Source organism: Lithobates pipiens, unplaced genomic scaffold (genome assembly GCF_037356315.1).
Source record: "Lithobates pipiens isolate NorthernLeopardFrog02 unplaced genomic scaffold, aLitPip1_a1.2 Scaffold_13, whole genome shotgun sequence".
Classification (NCBI taxonomy): Eukaryota; Metazoa; Chordata; class Amphibia; order Anura; family Ranidae; genus Lithobates; species Lithobates pipiens.
In genome coordinates, this window is record NW_027507718.1 from 217,735,521 (window position 1) to 217,754,642 (window position 19,122).

At 38.4% G+C, this 19,122-nt stretch overlaps 1 protein-coding gene across 11 annotated transcripts in view; it reads right to left on the minus strand.

The window, feature by feature from the left end:
• Window positions 1–19,122, minus strand: part of NRG1 (neuregulin 1) — an 872,712-nt gene that overhangs the window by 35,851 nt on the left and 817,739 nt on the right. For 6 of the 11 annotated variants that reach the window (XM_077476211.1, XM_077476215.1, XM_077476214.1 and 3 more), the window contains exon 4: window positions 10,488–10,553. The exons of the other annotated variants lie outside the window; for them this stretch is intronic. In XM_077476211.1, coding sequence (XP_077332337.1) covers window positions 10,488–10,553 — 66 coding nt within the window. The remainder of the gene's footprint in view (window positions 1–10,487; window positions 10,554–19,122) is intronic. 11 annotated transcript variants of the gene reach the window in all.

Genomic DNA, 19,122 nt, shown 5'->3' on the forward strand with positions numbered 1-19,122 from the left:
TAAATTGAAGTAGGAAAAATATACCTGAAATAGCTATAAACATAATTTTTCTAAAACAATATTCATATATTTTAGCAAATTGGGAAAGAGGAGAAGGGTTAGAATTCACTAAAATGTTTTTATTGCCATTTGTACCTCTCTTTGCTGGTGACAAATCTCTCCATATACCATGTATAGGTGTCACAGGTACAGGATGTGAAAGAAAATGTCCATAATTGGGTCACAGACAGAAACAGTAATCTGCAGACAATTTGAACCTCTTCAATGCTTGCTTTAGCAAAACATATAATTCAATTAGACAAGTAAATTGCATTAACCTTTATCTTTTTAGGCAGACAACCATGCATTAAGACCTCTAGTGGTTTTGTATATATATATATATATATATATATATATATATATCTCACTTAAGTTTGATTAGGCCATACTTTTGTAAATAAATAATGATTACTACTACTGTTTTGCTTTTATTAGAAAAACTATCCTGCACAGGTGCAATTCAAGTTCAAACCGTAGGATGTTAAAAAAACACACAGCTACAATATTTCAAGTCTGGATGGACAGGTTTGACATCTGCTTTAACCAGTGACTTCTGTGAGTACAGATTAGCCAAATCATTATCGCAGGATTTCCTGAGCAAATTCTACTGCTCGGGCCAGTCACTATGCAGATACACACTGTTATTATAAAGACTGAGGCATTCTTTGGCAGGTTCAGCTTGGCAGGTATGAATGAGCTTTACAAGAATATATTTCAGAATGGGAGCCACATAATTTCCTGACATGTGACTGATTAGGTAATTTGATGTTTAACATTTTATGTTTCCAAGAAAAAAAATATTCAGAACATTTACTAATTAAGCAGTTGCACACAACCTCCCCACCTCTCCCACTCAAAGAGCCATGTCAAAGAGTTGATCTTGACACTGGCAACAACTTACCAGTGTCAGAATGATGAAGGGAATCTGGTTACCAAAGATAGAGAGGTGGCGAAGGTTATGAATTTATTCTTCTCCTCAGTCTTCACAAGGGAAACGGGGGGGGGGGGGGGGGATTCCGTAACCAAATCTGCAATGTTTATCTTCAAAACACATCACAGGAAGCACCCTCATGGCTAACAGAGGATAAAATTAGAAGTAGACTTATAAAACTTAACATTAATAAGTCACCGGGACCAGATGGCTTACACCCGAGGGTCCTTAGGGAACTCAGTCAGGTGATAGCCAGACCATTGTTCCTAATTTTTATGGATAGTCTACTAACTGGAATGTTACCAGCTGATTGGAGAAAAGTGAATGTAGAACCAATATTTAAAAAAGGGCCAAGATATATCCCTGGGAACTACAGGCCAGTTAGTGTAACATCAATAGTTTGTAAGCTCTTAGAGGGGTTGTTAATGGACTATATACAAGATTTTAGTAATAAAAATTGTATAATTAGCAGTAATCAGCATCGATTCATGAAGAATCATTCTTGCCAGACCAATCTTTTATGAGGAGGTGAGCTGCCATCTAGATAAAGCAAGGCCTGTAGATGTGGTGTATCTGGATTTTTTAAAGGCATTCAATACAGTTCCCCATAAACGTTTCTGCACAAATTAAGGTCTGTCGGCATAGACTGAAGGGTGAGCACATGGATTAAAAACTGGCTATGGGTCGAGTCCAGAGAGTGGTGATGAATGGGGAGTATTTAGAATGGTCTGGTGTGTAAAGTGGGGCCCCCGGGGTTCTGCCCTGGTACCAATCCTATTCATAAATGATCTGGAGTATAGGATAAACAGCTCAATCTCAGTTTTTATGGATGATACCAAGTTAAGCAGAGCAATAACTTCTGCGCAGGATGCGGAAACCTTGCAAAAAGATCGAAACAAATTAATGCGGTGGGCAACCACATGGCAAATGAGGTTTAATGTTAAAAAAATTTAAAATAATGCATTTGGGTGCAAAAAATATGAATGCAATTTACTTGCAAGGGTGAGAACCTCTGGGAAATCTAGGACGGAAAAGGACCAGCAATGGCATGCAATGACAGGCTGCTGCAAGAAAGGCCAACAGAATATTGACACGCATTAAAAAGGGGATTAACCCCAGAACAATAATTCTCCCACTCTACAAGATTCTGGTCCGGCCGCACCTGGAGTATGCCGTCCAGTTCTGGGCACCAGAAGGGATGTGCTGGAATTGAAGAGAGTCCAGAGAAGGGCCACGAAGCTAATAAAGGGAATGGAGAATCTCAACTATGGGGAAAGACTGCAAGCATTGAACTTAAGAGGGGATAATATTTCAATGTACAAATACCATACTGGTGACCCCACAACAGGGAGAAAACTTTTCTGCACAAGGGAATTTAATAAGACTTGTGGTCATTCACTAAAATTAGAAGAGCAGTGGTTTAACCTTAAACTGCGTAGAGGATTCTTTACTGTAAGAGCGGTAAGAATGTGGAATTCTCTTCTCTTCAAGCAGTGGTTTCAGTAGGGGGCATTATTAATTAAAAAAAACGATAAGATGCGCATCTAAACTACCACAACATACAAGGGTATACAATGTACTATTAACATGAAAACGCACACAGGTTGGACTTGGTGGAATTGTGTCTTTTTTCAACCTCACTGACTATGTAATTATGTAACTAAGAACCACTAAGAGACCATCCCTATGGAAGAGCTCCCTTAGCTAACTATTGTTGCCCATGTAATTTCAGGCTTCATTTGTTTAAAATTGCTCTTTAAAGCAGTAGTAAAGCCTGCTTTGTAATTTTTACCTACAGGTAAGCCTATAATAAGGCTTACCTGTAGGTAAAATGAATATCTCCTACATATGGACTGTTTAAGAGATATTTACCCTGGATGCAGCAGTGACATCATCGGCGCATGCGCTCTGAAGGCCCAGCATACCTAGCTGGACCCTCAAAGCTTTGTGGCGGAACTGAGGGCTCCCACGCACTCCGGCAGGCTGGAGAAAGACTGGGGCAAGCCCTCCCAGTGGTGAGAGTGTGCCGCGGGAGGGCTTCGTTCTAAGGTATGTATTTCATAATGTGCTAGTATGCGATGCAGGATTTTTTTCTTTTTTTAATTAGCCGCGGTTTACAACCGCTTTAAACTTGAGCTTGTGTGAAAAATAAAGGGATCAAAGTGGATGCCCATAAATACCAATCTATGTTTGCAACCTAGTCTCATAACATTTCTGGTGATATTTATTGTCACTGACAAACTATTTTTCTTGCAGTGATAACTGTTCAAGATTGAAGAAAAGCCCCATGTAAACCAGGAGGCACTGTCCAACAAACCAGAGTTCCAGAGTTTTAATCTAAAATAGGGATGCATGCATATAATTACAACACACATATGACAGATGTCGCCAGGATAGACCCACAGGTAGCATTACAATAATTTCACAATGTATAAAACTTGAACCTGCAGGAATTTCTTAGGCTAAAACAACCTAGGAAAATACCTGTACTCTGTAGTCCTTCAAAGTTTGTTTTATATCTAACCGCAAACTTCAATATAACCTTGTTACATCCTAAACATATTTTTTTATTGCATGCACTGTTTTTAGTTTAGCTTGCTTACTGTGCTTTCTGCAAGGGGACACATCTGTATTTAATTTTTCTAAATCTTTCCTTAATAATCACAAGATAATGTAATTTGTGAGAAAATATATTTTATAGTACCACACTCAAAATACAAATGTTTTTATATTTCACTGGGGCTGATTTATATTAGAAGTGCTGACGTTTTATCTTTAGTTTTCTATTTGAATACTCATGAGACCACTAATAATTAGAAACTCTCATTAAAAAAATGCTGTAAATCAGGGGATATAATACTTGACAGAACTCTAGAAATAATTATCAGCGACTAAAGATTATTCCATTCAATTTTTTTTCTCTTTTGGTTGAACTAGATGGAGTTATGTCTTTTTTCTCATTCTAACTAAGTAACCATGTAAAGAGGAGTTAACAACTATGTACCTATGTAAAGATGAGTTAAAGTGGAGTTCCATCCAAAAGTGGAAGCTCCGTGTATCTGCTTTCTCCCCCATCCGGTGCCACATTTGCCACCTTTCGGGGTACCTATCCCCACTTCTGGGAGACCTGGCTGCGGCGAGATGCGGTGAGGTCCCCCAGAAGTTTGGGCCCCCTCCTCCTTCCCCCGCGACTGTGCCATTCTCAAAGTGCAGCGCGCTTCCTGTATGCTCAGTAGGGCACCGGCTGTGAAGCCGCTAGGCTTCACTGCCGGTTTCCATTACAGGCAATGGCAGCAGCAGGAGCTGACAGCCGACGGATACATCGGCTGGGGTGCCAACATCAATGGATTCCAAGACAGGTAAGTGTCCTAATATTAAAAGTCAGTAGATATAGTATTTGGTGGGGGGCTGGACCTACAAAAAAATAAAATATGAAGTGAACGTCTGGTTCACTTCTGATTTTTTGCAATCTGTTTCCACAATCCATTCCCACCAGGTTTACATCCACCTGATCCACCTGAACAGTTTTTTGACAGTTCATTTAAATTCATTTATTATAAAAAAGCTAACATTAGTGTAACCTTCTCATACACAATTTTGAGCATGGCTCTTAAAGCATTCATTCAGTATGTTGGTTAGGGATCGATTGTTAGAGGTCTGCACACCCCTTCATTCATAGTGAATCCTGATGTTTTGGATAAGTACTATTCAGAGAAAGATAGCAATTCTGAATTTGTTTAAATGTTGTTTAAATAAAAAAAAAAAAAGCTTATAGAGAATTTTTTTGGGGGATAAGACAGAGATCTATTGCCTGTGTAACAACTTGCAATATTATTGGACTGACTTCAGGTGGAACTGAAAGCTGGTAATATTCAAAAGGTATCCTGAAGGAAGGAATACAGTCTTGTGACTCCCATTGGCAAATCAGATGGAGAACTGAGGTGGTTTAGATATGGTTTAAGCATTAATATATAATAATCGTAATATTTAATAAATTGTATAAACCAAGCAAATGTTTTGCATTTAATCATGGTCTCGGACTGATAATGCAGTCAAGATAGGTCAAGGTTTCCTCATTTAGCAAATGCTCAGAAACACATGGTAAAGTAAGTATCTTTCTCTGCTTTCACACAGTAAAGGGTTTTGAGTGAGTTAAACTGTTATGTGCTTTGTCTTTGAGCAAATCCAGATTTAACAGGATTATTCCAGGCAAAGAGCTATCTTGGGGTCAGTCACATTTACATGTTGTTTCATGTTATTCACAAACCTTCTTTGCAGTTTTCACATGCTATGCATACAGCACTAAGTGATAAGCATTCATTTACTTCTGTAGCAGTACACTATTAATGATACCAATTTTCAAATCATATATATTTAATCAATACTTAAATATAGATGGTTATAGCTGTATAGATCATTTATGGTATGTGATTTGTTGGGGGGATAGTTTTAAAGTCAGTCAGTATCTGTATTAATCAGTAGTCTGTTTAAAATCTTGCACAGCTGCTATCAGGGAAATCTGAATTTCATAAAAGATTACTCTAATCTAAGCAAGGGGTAGTCAAACATGATCAAAAAAGTTAAACTATCTAGAAAATGATGGTGTAAACATGTTGCCTACTCTCTAAATAGAAGACAGACTACCAAAGGAATTTGATTGTGGGCATGAATATACAATGGTTATCTCAAGCACGCCAGTTTATTGCATGCCTGCAGTCACAAACATTAATGGATGGTTGGATACTGATGTCTTTGCAGACAGTTTCACTACCAATAATGCTCTAGCACCAGAAGCTTTTCTGGTTTGGGTAATACTGTAGGACTAAGCAGCAACATGTAGGCAGGTAATCTCAGGAAAAAAAATGATAGTTAATGGGCAAAGTTTTCTAACATGCCCAAATGTATTGTCTCTCAAGAGTAGTTGCTGCATTCCACTCTGCAAATATCTAATGTCACATGGTCGGGATCCTGTGTAAAATTGTTCAGCAACTCAAAACTGACACAGGAGTCCTAGCTGGTTTGGCCATGGTTCCCCCAAGGGAAAGTAAGCACACACTGCTTATGGGCCCTCCAGTAAAGTGAACCTGTTCTTTTCACATTAAGAATATGATGCCAAAGGTTAATGGTGTCCTATATAGTTCTGGTAACAAAAAAAATTACATACACTGGGTAATAAAAGGGAAAAGGTTGGTCAGACAGAGAATTATCATTTGATTTAAAGGCATCCCTGGGTATTTATAAAGTTCCCATTAAGAACCAAACATTCATGTCTTCTAAAGAGCAGTCTGATTGTGAGAAATGATTTCTCACAGACTGTCAGGTCTGAACTAGGGACCTCTGTGGGATCTGGCTGTGGTTCGTCTTTATGCCACATGAAATGCTGGACAGGTCCCTGTCTGATCCCTTGGCCATTCCAGTTTCAAAGCTTGTCATTGTAGAACATTGAACTCCTTGCTCCTCCCATGAACATCCTTTTTAGGCTATGTCCTTGCACTTCCTGTTTGACAGATTATTGTGCTCTCCCCAGCCAATATTGTTCTCCAGACCTCAGCTTGCTCACCTTCTGGTGGGACGACCCTGAGGACTGTGACCTGGCACTAGCACTCTGTGAAACCCATCTCCATCATCAGGAACTATAGTGAAGACCAGTTAGTGCTTTGGCCCCAGAGGTGAGCCTGTGTCATAAACCAGGGTGACCTGTTTGTATATTTATCTTGCTGGTCTGTGCTAGAACTCCTGGACTCCCAGCCTGGTCCCAGACAATTTGTAATCATCTTCTTTATGCTCTTATATAATGTACATTCACATTCTTTTTTTTTTTGTCATGTTTCATTTATGAAGGGTTGCAGCTCTTTGCTTATCTTTCTTATCCCTTCTAGTGCTGGATTGTATATGGTTACTTGAGGTAACCACATACAACTCTCAAAGTAAAACTAAAGGATTTTTTTTTTTAATTTTTAATCAAGTAAGGGAGGGTTAAAACCCCTGTTTGTTTTTTTTGCCATATGGTTCCCATTGGTGAGATTGCTTTTCACTTCCTGTTTCATAGGTAAAACAGAGATAGTGAATCCCTGGTTGTCACTAGGGTCACTAGAAATAGTGTCCCTACTGAAAAATGTCTCCTCTATTACTGTTCCCAAAGACAACCCAAAGTTTGGGGTTTTCCTTTACTTTATCTTTTGTTAACAGTAAACAGGGCAATTAGAGAGAGGATGAATCTCCCTAAAAGGTACAGCAATAAAACCTGACATCTATTCTAATCTTATGGGGGGCATGACCAAAAAAGGTCTGTCAATCGGCGTTCGATCAGCTCGCTCAGCCAATTGCTGAGAGCTTTGACTGGTGTCTTTTGGTGGGGGGGCATTCCCTGTCAGAACACAATAGCTCAGTGGGGGAGATCACTGGACTAACATTGGATAGTTAGTAAACAGCCTTTATGAAGATTTGCACCGGTACTCTGACATATTTATTTCTGTCTTCTAGGCCAAAGCATATCCAGTGGTATCTAGTGGTCTTGCTGTGTACAATGGCTCGTTTGGTGCGTTCCTTCCATATTCGTTTAACAAACACTGGATATATTTGTTTATGACTATCACCAACTCCACTTTAATGGCATTATTTAGACTTTAAGGTCTTCCAGGGGTCATTTTCTCAAGAAAGCAAACACCAGGACAATCAGGTCATTTGCAGATGACATAGCACTGGCAGCAGAAAGAGAGGTTATAGTCATGTAATTAGTACTAATTCTTTAAACAGAAAATGGCAGCTGGTAGGAGTCAAAGCTATGGGCTTATAGAATGTTTAGTATTCTAATCAGTTAAGTATAATAAGACCATTCTGATGAATAGAATGTGCTGGTGGCCTGTATCCCAATTATAAATAAATAATAGGCTTGCTCTATGTTTTTACATATCAGTCATTATTTCAGAATGCTAAAGTTGCAAAACGCCATTTAGAAAATACATCTTTGGCAGTAGATTATATATCAATTTAAGGTACAGCTAAATGTGTACTTTTTAAATAGCCAGCACATGTGTTCATATAGATCAGTTGGTAAAATAAATATATTTTTTACTAAAATCACCAATCACATGCACACATACAGTAAATATTAATTTTTTTATTTCCCTTGCACGGGTTTGGGTATTCAAAAGTGAAAACAATGTGACCATATTTACCAAGGTAAATGGACATTCACTGTGAAAGTGAGTTTTTTCTACTCCTTTAGTAAATAATAGGGTTTGATTTACTAAAGACAAATACGTTGTTCACTTTGCAAGGGGTTTTGTACTTTGCTAAGCAATTTTCTCTTAGCTTAGTGAATGAGTTAAAGCTCTGCTTACTCTAATTATCATCCAATCATGGGCAACCACATATACTGATTTTTTTTTTCCTTGCTTGGGATTTGTTACTTTATGCAAAGTGGATTTTCATCACATTCACTAAGTTAAGGGAAAATTCCCTTTGCAATGTGACCAGCTTATTTGCATTAGTAAACCAACCCCATGGCCTCTAGTCTAATATGTACAGAGCTTCAACAATAATCTTTATGTTACATGGAAACAGGCAATCTGTTTAATGTTTCAAATTGCTGCGATACATCAGATTGTTCCAGTACATCATTATATGTTTACAGTTCAAACTAAGTCACCTCCAAACTATATTAACTGTAATCAGTGTGTGGTAGACCAGCAACTGTCTAAGCTCAATTTCATTGTAGGGGAACTGCTTTAAGTGAGCCATGAAGGTATTTAAAATTCAACAAGTTAGGCAGTTCACAGTTCACTGGAAATGTGCTAGGCCAGCATCCAAGCCTAGTATATCTTCAATCTTCTTTTCATCTCTTCAAATCAGCTGCAGGTTGGAAATATTTCATCTCCATTTCTAATGTGAGATTGCACTGAAGTAGATCATGACTTTCTAAATAATGAGAACAAGATACAAATTCCTGCTTCAATCTAGAGACATAAATAGTTCATGGTCATGGTCTGCTGGCCACAAAGAAAAATAGTTGAAGTAACAAATTCATTAGCTTAAGTTCTGATTTTACCATTACTATATATTATAGGGGTAAGTCATCACTCACTGAGGAGTTATGAAAACAAAGAACTACTTTACTATTAGTATTCTTTTCAACACTAAACTTTTATTATTCCTTTCAACACCAAACCATGGTGCTTAACATAGATCAATGGTTTATTTAACTAACCCTAGGAAAATAACTAATATAGTTGTAATACAAACCTGGCTTCATACTTTAATCATTAATCTTATTTGTCTTGGAGAATAACTTTCTTAAACAGCGTAGGTGTCTTGGCTCATAAAATCTACACATTTCTAAAGTATGAATGTATGTAATGGATTAATACTGATCATCTTTATTGAAGTTTTATTATACAGCAAATCCATAAAGTATTTACAGATATTTCAACAGGTGGATCAGCTGTCCACAGGGTGCAAATGTAGGAAATATATGAAGGATAAAGATGGTGGAGCCGTAAAACGATACTTATAATCTGATTTTTTTGTCTCTGAGAATATTGCACTTTTCCTTACAACACTATTCAAGAACAAACCTATCGGCCGCATGGGTTGACTCCATGCTGGCAAGTGTCAATCAAGTATTGTACAATAAAAATCATCATCTGGTCAGGTGAAGATATATTTCTGCATACAGATGAACCAGTTCATGTGATGTGAGCAATACTGTTTTTGAAATAGGTCCTCTTATCCTACCTATCCATTGAGCCAATTGTACAACATTCATCTGCTGTGCAACTTTATTTTAACCAAAGAAATAAGTATGATGAAATAAGAAATAAAGATGATGCTAAAGTGTTACTAAACCTGGTAATATGAAAATAGTTAATCTGCCCCCATCCCCCCCACCCCCCCATTACCAGTGCCCACAGCTTATAAATCTTCTTTTTACATTAAAATGCTGCTACTATATACCTTTTTAGCTGATCTGTATACCATGGTCACATGATAACCTGCAGATTTTTCCGGAGCTGTGTGTTTAGGTAGGAGGAGATATCCACTACACCCACATGTGTGATGTCAGTATCATGACCTGGCTAGCTCTGACAACAAGGAAATTTTCTCTCCAGCATAAAATACACAACTGAGCATGTTCAGGTTGGCTACTCTGCCTTTGTGTTAGCTGGCCTTCCCCAGATAGACAGTGCAGGAGGGAAGGATCTATGCATAGAGGATTAAAGAGCCTTTTTACATAATGCAGAGGATTAACCCCTTAAGTTCCACAGTGAGTATAACAAGCATGCTAATCTGCATATACAGACTGATTTTACTGTTGTGGGTTTAGTAACACTTTAATGAACAGATGTTCCAGTAAATGTTCTCAGAGTGACTTACATTTGTAGGCTTTCTTACAAGTAACCACAACTCAAGTCTATAATCTTGGGAAACAGATTTGAGGGTTTTATAACTGTATCCCATCTTTGAAATGCAGAAGCAAAATCAACACTATTTTCTACTATTCCTTTTGTTTTCTTACATGGTTCTGACTCCCTCCTCATGTTTGGCTTGCCTCTTTCTATCTCTGGCCCTCTATCTCCTTCACCTAATAAAGTAAGAGAGGGAACAAAAAAGAATCAGAGCAGTGATAACTACAGGGTATTATAGTCATAAGAAAGAATCATTGGTTCATTTTTATAGACCTGATCAATTCTAATTTCTCATTAATCCATCTATACCCTTTAATTTTCCTAGGTTTGGTGATAAAACTTTCAGCTTTTAGTAAATCATCTCTTAAGACTTCATCCTATATAGAATATATACTATTAGGATATATGTGTTTTGTAAGGTAAGGTAAAAATTTATGGGTTATCCAGCCCCTTATCCATTGTCATAGTGGAAACTCATAAAAAGATCAAAAATCAAACCATGTAGGGCTCCCCTAGCGGTGAAAGACAAATGCTTCTGACCATTGCTCAGATGCATTGGTCATTTAGGGCTACCCCACAGGATGATATAAGCACTCTCTGCCATCGAATATCTTGTTAGGAAATTGCCAAATCTTTCATCTTTTCAATGTAAAGAGTTCTATCAGTCATATTTGTGTATTGGTGTGTGTTGAGCACGTTGTACAAGAAACAGTGGTGGTGTCTGTTGCTACAAGAAAAAAGGGTGATGAATCTCAGTTCACTCTTCAAGGGAACATCTCCCTTCTCAGGTCAGTTAACATAACAAAACCATAAATGTTACATAATAATTACAAGAAATTACAATTTTTCATAGAATTCTTTTTTCCTAAACTCTTACATGGTATAATCATTTATCATTTGATTTTCTGATAGAAAAAAAAAAACCTTTCAACAACATCAAGGTCAAGCTACATACAGTATACTGTGCTGATGAAGGCATTACAAAAATAGACTTTGTCTTTATTTGGTGTATTTTATTACAATCCATTAGAGCTGACTCATGCCTTTTCCTTCCACACTGAGGGCACTGAAATCAATGTAGAAATCCTTACAAATTACTGAAGCTTAACGTGGAAATCAAGGACAATGGTAGCTGCTGATATGCTCAAAGTGATATTCACCAACTGCATACAGAACTTTGGGACAATTTAAGATTATGTCAATCTAGATTGTTTAACCCATAATATATTCAAATTGTAATTTGCCATAGTGTGTTGGGGGGATAACATTATTAGTTAAGCACTTTTGCAGCAAGGCCTTATTGGGTGGAAAATTACAACTGGTATATGCAAGATAATAATTATTTTACTATTTACTATATCTAAAGCTCAATTGCATATGTTTAGTTACTATTGCTCTGAGTGTATTTTGACCACATTAAAGCCTGTGTGCCTATCTCTGTCCATAAAAGACCATTTAAAAAGACTTTTGTATCCTAAAAGATACACCGTACAACTGCTGGGACCTCTATACTTACAGCTGAACTCAATTCCCTCCACTCCAGCAGTGCCATGTCTATGAGCTCCCTTGCTGGACTGACATCTTCTCCCATGCATCTTGCATGTTTAGGATGTTTGGCCATCTTCACGGGCCTGGCCTGGATTGTGTAACTCCCGCACATGCGCACAGAAGTGCATTCATGCCAGCACTGAAACATGCTAAGAATGCATACTATACAAAAGCTTGCAAACAGCAAGGTAAGAGTGCTTTATTTAATGTATGTTTCTTCTGCTATAAAATATCTGCCTGCTTGCAATTTCTACATTTAAAGTTTAAATAGAGTGGATAGAGTGGGGATGGATTAGAACACCTGTCAGTTTTTATTGTGGGCTGTACCCCCGTTAGGGAGATTCAACTTCTCTATTTGTCCTGTTTACCATTATCATTGAAAGTGAAAGTAAAAGAAAATCCCAAATTTTGGGTTGTCCCCAGAAAAGTAATAAAAGGGAAATCTTTCAATTGGGACACTAGTTCTGGTGAGCTGGGGGTCCCCATGGAATTCCCTTAATTTGCAGGAATTTCCTTTTACTTCCTGTTTGGCTATATAAGACAAGAAGTGAAGGGAAATCTTTGCAATGGGACACTCTATCCAAAATGAAAAAAAAAAAGTTTTGCCTATAGTTCTACTTTAAAGTTAAGTTTAATTTTACCCAGAAACTTTTTGGTTTACACCTATATGCTTCTCCAGGGCCAGACAAATGCCCACACTATAAATTTGGACACATTTTCAGTGGAAGGTAGGCAAACAAATGCAGTGAGCTCTTTACGTAGTTGATAACATGAATTACATTTTGTATATACACATGTCTCTTCCTAGCACTGAACATAATATGATGTAGCATTGTTAACTTGCCAATGTGTGAAATTGTTAAGCTACAAGCTACAGCTACAATCCTGACCTACAGATCAATAAAAATAAGGCTGGCGTCTACCAGTGAATGATTTTCATTCCTAGTAGACCAGTGTATGACCTTGTCTACTTTCTTTTATGAAATAACGTCTATTAGTTACAATAATTTCTCATTCTCCTTTACTATAAATCTTATTTATATGGTCAATAAAATGCTTTATTTCACTCTAAGTTCTAGTGTCAGATCTGTTTTTAATGCCATAACAATGCAAAAACATGACAAAACAGAACTGTTGTCTTAAACTGAATAGTGAAAACAAGGGTTTTTTTATGGACATTTTGAAATACATTTGACAAGGTTTAATGGTTGCAAATCTGAATAATGGTTTGCACAAATGTAGGTAGGTAATTTACTCCCAAAAAATAATTATCAAGCAGTTAATTCACTTAACCACTTTTGTTTGCTGCCTATCTCCCAGGACAAATAACATTCTTTGCTGCTTTTCTGTACTCTAAATGACCCAAGTAATGGGCAGAATCAAGCCCCAGAGCCTCACAGTGGCATGCATAATATAAACACAGTCCACGTGAATATTTCGTGAATACCAATGACAGCATGGCTGTAGAGCCAATGTCAATCAAAGCTCTTATCTTCCCTACTAGGTAGTGCTGCTGGTGACGCAAGAAACTGGAAGCTCGATGGGCAGAATAAACTGTAGAAATGGCTTTTCTTTTAGTTTTTTCAAAGCATGCAGATAATCGTTGGCAACATTACATGGGGTAGAGGAGACTGCAGATCATTGTCACTGCTAACAAGGAAGAGGTTTTGGTTTGCCTGGAGTTAAGCTTTAAACTTCTGTACATGGAAAGTTTTATTTCTGATGCTATTTTTTTTTTTAAATTAAGTTGTGTTTAACTTCTGTAAAAGCATCAAGTTCCAGTGAACATGAGGACATTATATCCTTAGATTTAGACCTCTGACTTTTTTTCTGACAGGAATGCATTGGATTTGAGACATAACCTAGGCCCTGTGAATTACTTTTTAACCAGGAAACTGGTGATTTTTTTTCCTATTAAAATACCACTCATTGTTTACTGAATGGCTCCAGTAGAGCTCCTTTTCAGTCAACACATAAACCCACTTCCATGGCATTGCTGTACTTGTAAATTACAATTTTACAATTTAAGAATTTTACAATTTTACTTGTAAGTAATTGTAAAGTCTTGTTTAAAAAATAAAATAAAATAACAAACATGCACAGAGCAGCCCGGATCCTCCTCTTCTCAGGTCCCTCTTCGCTGCTCCTGGCCCCCCCCCCTCTGATCGAGTGCCTCAACAGTCAGCAGCTTTCTATGGGGGCACTGGAGTTGATTCACAGCACCGTGTGCCCATTCCGACCCGGCTCACCCCCTCTTTTCCCTGATTGGCTGAATGACTTTTATTGACAGCAGCGGGAGCCAATGGCACTGCTGCTGTGTCTCAACCAATCAGGAGTGTCCCTGATGGCTTAGACATTCATGCACATCACTGGAGAGAGATGTGGCTCGGCTGAGTAATTAGGGTGGGTGCTGCTACACACAAAATGCATTCTATGCATTAAGATAAAAAGCCTTCTGCTTTAAAACTCCTTTAACTACCAATGGTGCTGTAAAAAAGCCTATGGTGGGATTTATGAAAACTGATACACACTGAACCTGGTGCAGCTGTGCACAGCAACCAATCAGCTTCTAACTTGGGCTTGTTAAATTAAGCTTTGACAATAAGCCCACATTCACATTGGGACGGTTTGGCATGCAATTTGACATGCCAATTCGCATGCCAAATCGTTGGCTATTGCAGTCAATGGCACCGTCCGAATCAGTGCCACGCCGACTTTGCGGCACCGCACCGATTCCCTAAAGTAGTTCCTGTACTACTTTTGGCTACTTCGGGTGCGATTTGAATAGACATCTGTGTATGAACCCGGACAAATGTCTGTCAAATCGCCCCCCGAAGTTGGACTGCATTGCCGGTTTGAAATCGTGCGAGTTCAATTGAACTTGCATGATTTCAAAACCGCATCAGTGTGAACCTAGGCTAAAATCTAGAAGCTGATTCATTAATATACACAGCTGCACCAGATTCAGTGTGCACCATAGGCAGATATTTTTGACAGGGCACATACTTTTTTCTAGTACATTTCTATCAAAGCTTCACTTTGAAAGCCTAGAGCAGTGATGGTGGACCTTGACACCCCCGGTGTTTTGGATTTCCCATGAGGCTCAACTACACCGCAGAGTGCATGAGAATCATAAGAAATGTAGTTCCAAAACATCTGAGGTTCGCCATCACTGGCCTAGAGCCAGCAAAGCAGGAAGACGGCATGCTTGTTCCACTGTTGCTATAAAAGCATGGCCCACACATCCTTTATTGGTGTTTTAATTTTAAGCCCAAGAAAAAGATCAAACCAGGATGATTTAATGAAAGGATCTTTTTAAAAAAATCACTTACTTCTACTAACATACTATTCTAGGGGGAAAAATTTCTATATTGAAATAATAGTGCATCGTGCTTTACTGGCCTCAGAGTTTATTTTCAAGTTACTAGGCCATATCCATATATATATATATATATATATATATATATATATACAGTGTGGAGAACAGATGTAACAGATAAATACTTATTTTGCCGACCTTAATAACAAATGTAGGTCTAAGATAACAAATATCACAAGTTTAATATACAGAAATTGACTACTTTTACTATACTTCGAAGTTGAAGCATATAGTCTAGTTTTACTAATATTGGTCTCTTGATATATTTTAGTCACTAAAAATTAAATAAACAAAAAAGCACATCTATACAGATAGCTCCCAGTGGTATTTTTTCCACCTGCTGTATTTCTTATCATACACATTGTTGATGACCTATGCAAATGGACATCCTGGAGGCACAGTGCTTATGCCAGTCACATGAAGCAGTGACACAACATCAACAGATAACTCTATGAAGAATGTTGTCTTTGCCAATATCCTTTGTCTTTGCACAAAGAAAATCTGAGGATGTAGAGATTACTGAGCAGTAGAAATAGGTTAGAGACTAAGGTCAAGTTGCTAGGAATATTCATTGATATCCATTGAAGCAAAATAATTATGACAAAAAAGTGGTCTTTTAGGTTTATTTGATTTTACACTCCAAAAGGACATTGCATTCAGGCCTATTATCGGGACATAGCTTGATTACGTATATATCTCGTGTTTGAATTTTCCATCAACTAGCATTTAAAATTACACAGGGATGTAAACTAGAAAAAGTAAAGGGCAAAGGGAAGCAATTAAAATTAAAATAATCTCAGGGGTAAATGTTTAATTATTGGGATAAAGACCCCACAAAATATGTGGTAACTAGTTGGAAACATTTCATTTATTTATTATGTAAGCTGGGATCTAACATCCACTGCTGGTAGAAACAAGCCTACAAGGGACAAGGGGATACCTCTAATGTTGTTTTTCATTATGTTCTGAGATATTATACAGTTTACATAAAATGTGGTTCAGTCTTCAAACATGACAATGAGTTAGATACTTAAAACAAGTAGAACGTGCTATGAATATCTCACAGTATATTATGAACCAGCCTAGCAGGCTGGCATTGTTTCCTTCTAAAACTTTACAGTTCTGGTTACTTTACAAGTGCTAAAGAATAGAGAGATTGTAAACACCAAATCAAATCTAGCCATAACTTTTAACTGGTTGGTGTGGACTAAAGCTTCATATTTTCATAGCGTTGCTATCAATCTGTTATACTATAGTATATTTATGTCAGGAAGCAGTATGAGTTTTGTCTACTTAAGTCTGAGATTTCATATAAAAAAGAAAATTACTAGCTACCATTGCATCTCAGCTGCACTAGGTTTTAATCCAACGCTATTCAAAAGAAGTACAATTTTAGTTGAAAATCTGCTTAAAAAATGTAATATCACTAAAACAATTGACAACTTACCGTATATACTCGAGTATAGGCCGACCCGAATATAAGCCGAGGCCCCCAATTTACCCCCAAAAAAACTGGCAAACTTATTGACTCGTGTATAAGCCGAGGGTGAGACATGCCTGTCCATCCCTGTGTGTGTGTCCGTCCATCCCTGTGTGTCCGTCCATCCCTGTGTGTCCGTCCATCCCTGTGTGTCCGTCCATCCATCCCTGTGTGTGTGTGTGTCCATCCATCCATCCATCCCTGTGTGTGTGTGTCTCCATCCATCCATCCATCCATCCCTGTGTGTGTGTGTCTCCATCCATCCATCCATCCATCCCTGTGTGTGTGTGTGTCTCCATCCATCCATCCATCCATCCCTGTGTGTGTCTCCATCCGTGTGTGTGTGTGTGTGTGTGTGTGTGTGTGTGTGTGTGTGTGTGTGTGTCCAGCCTACCTTTGTCCCGAGCCTCCGTCCCGTGCCTTGCCTCCTTGCCTCCGTCCCGTGCCGTGACTTGCCTCCTTGCATCCGTCCCGTGTCGTGCCGTGCCTTGCCGCCGCCGTCCCGTCCCGTCCCGTGCCGTGCCTTCCCTTGCCTCCGTCCCGTGCCCTCTTCGTCGGCGGCCATTGTAAAGTTAAAAAGCTGCGCCGCCGCCTTCGCCTGTGATAGGCGGAACACTGAATTTCCCAGCAGCCTGTGTTCCGCCTATCACAGACGTCGTATCATCCTCGTCCGTAGTACGAGGATGATACGATGTCCGTGATAGGCGGAACACAGGCTTCTGGGAAATTCAGTGTTCCGCCTATCACAGGCGAAGGCGGAGCCGGAGGCACGGCTTTTGAATAGAATGGCCGCTGTCTGTCTGCTCGACACGCTGATCGAGCGGGCAGACAGCGATGACTCGAGTATAAGCCGAGGGGGGCACTTTCAGCCTCAAAAAAGAGGCTGAAAATCTCGGCTTATACTCGAGTATATACGGTACTGCATGTATTATTTTCTATGAAAATTTGAAGTTGCTTAAGGACAAGATATGCATTAAAGCCAAATGAATTATCACAAAATAGCAAGCTGTTCACTTAATCTGTATCTGGGTCTTTACAACTGGTCTAATTTAATGATTCAATTTTGTGCCATCAGGGTCATAGAGAAACACTCCATCAATGTCACCTACAGACCAGAAGGAAGTGGACCAGTTTCATTTTTAATGATTACTTAATTAGCTTAAGTGGCTAAGGAACAAGAGTTTCCTTAATGCAAAGAATCCTAGTGTACACAAGTTATAAGTAGATGTACACCTGATTCATGCACTGCCTAAAACAATACAAATGAAACCATGATATTATAATCAGACAGAGGGGGGATGCTTGTATATACTCTATAGAAGAGAAAAAACATGTATAAACTGCAATAAATTTGAATTCATTTTTTACCAATCTGACTTCAATAAAGTAGAACAACTGATCGCAATGGGTTATTACGTACTTTGCACACCATTACTTCTGTTTACACTCTTTTACTGAGTAAGCCCTCTAGATTTTAGAAGTCTTCAAAAGCTGTCTGACAATCTGTAAACTGAGAACTACATTAATGTGCCCCTATTTTGAGCACCACTCAAAAATGTTGGTGGTGCCAATGAATCCTTCCAGGATGACAGCTCTGCAAGTCAAGCTTGAACTAATGAACCCACATATGTTTAATATATGGTTAATATCATAGCGTATACTGAAGTTAAAATGGAAAAACATAGTTATGAAACCAAAAAAATGACGATTGTAATGAGCTGTTGATAGAATGTTGATATGCTTTTTACCTTATTTTACATAGGACTGGAACTCATCAACCACACACCCCTATACTGATTGGCTGCTGATGTTCTGGATGGAATAGTACATACTTTGCATATAGCACTAATTTGTTGTATACTGATAAAGATGATTTTGACTGGATGTTTGGTACAGATATGGAGTATCATGAGATGCAGAAACTGCTTAAAACTCAATTTCCACTGTACTGTTTGCTTTACAAGAGTGACCATAGGGAGTTGGCATCTTCTCTGCTTACCCTACCTAATTTTTGAAAATATTATAAATGCTTGGTATAAATGAAGAACTTGGTCCTTCCAGGCATAATAGAGCACAATGCAGCATTTTGAGGGTGTGTGTGTACATCTCTGTGAAACTTTCAAGAATCTTGGAAAGTCTGGCAATAGATTGGAGCAGCGGGGAAAAGTGGGAAATCTAAGCAATTAGTGCTTAGGGTCTTTCTTTTAAAGTAAACCCATTTATTTGCCTTGTTTGGGAAAAGTACAGGTTTACTTTGAGATCCTGATTTGTCAGTAATTCCTTTCTACCTTTTGGAAATTTTAGTAATCTAATGCCGCGTACACACGAGCGAATTGTC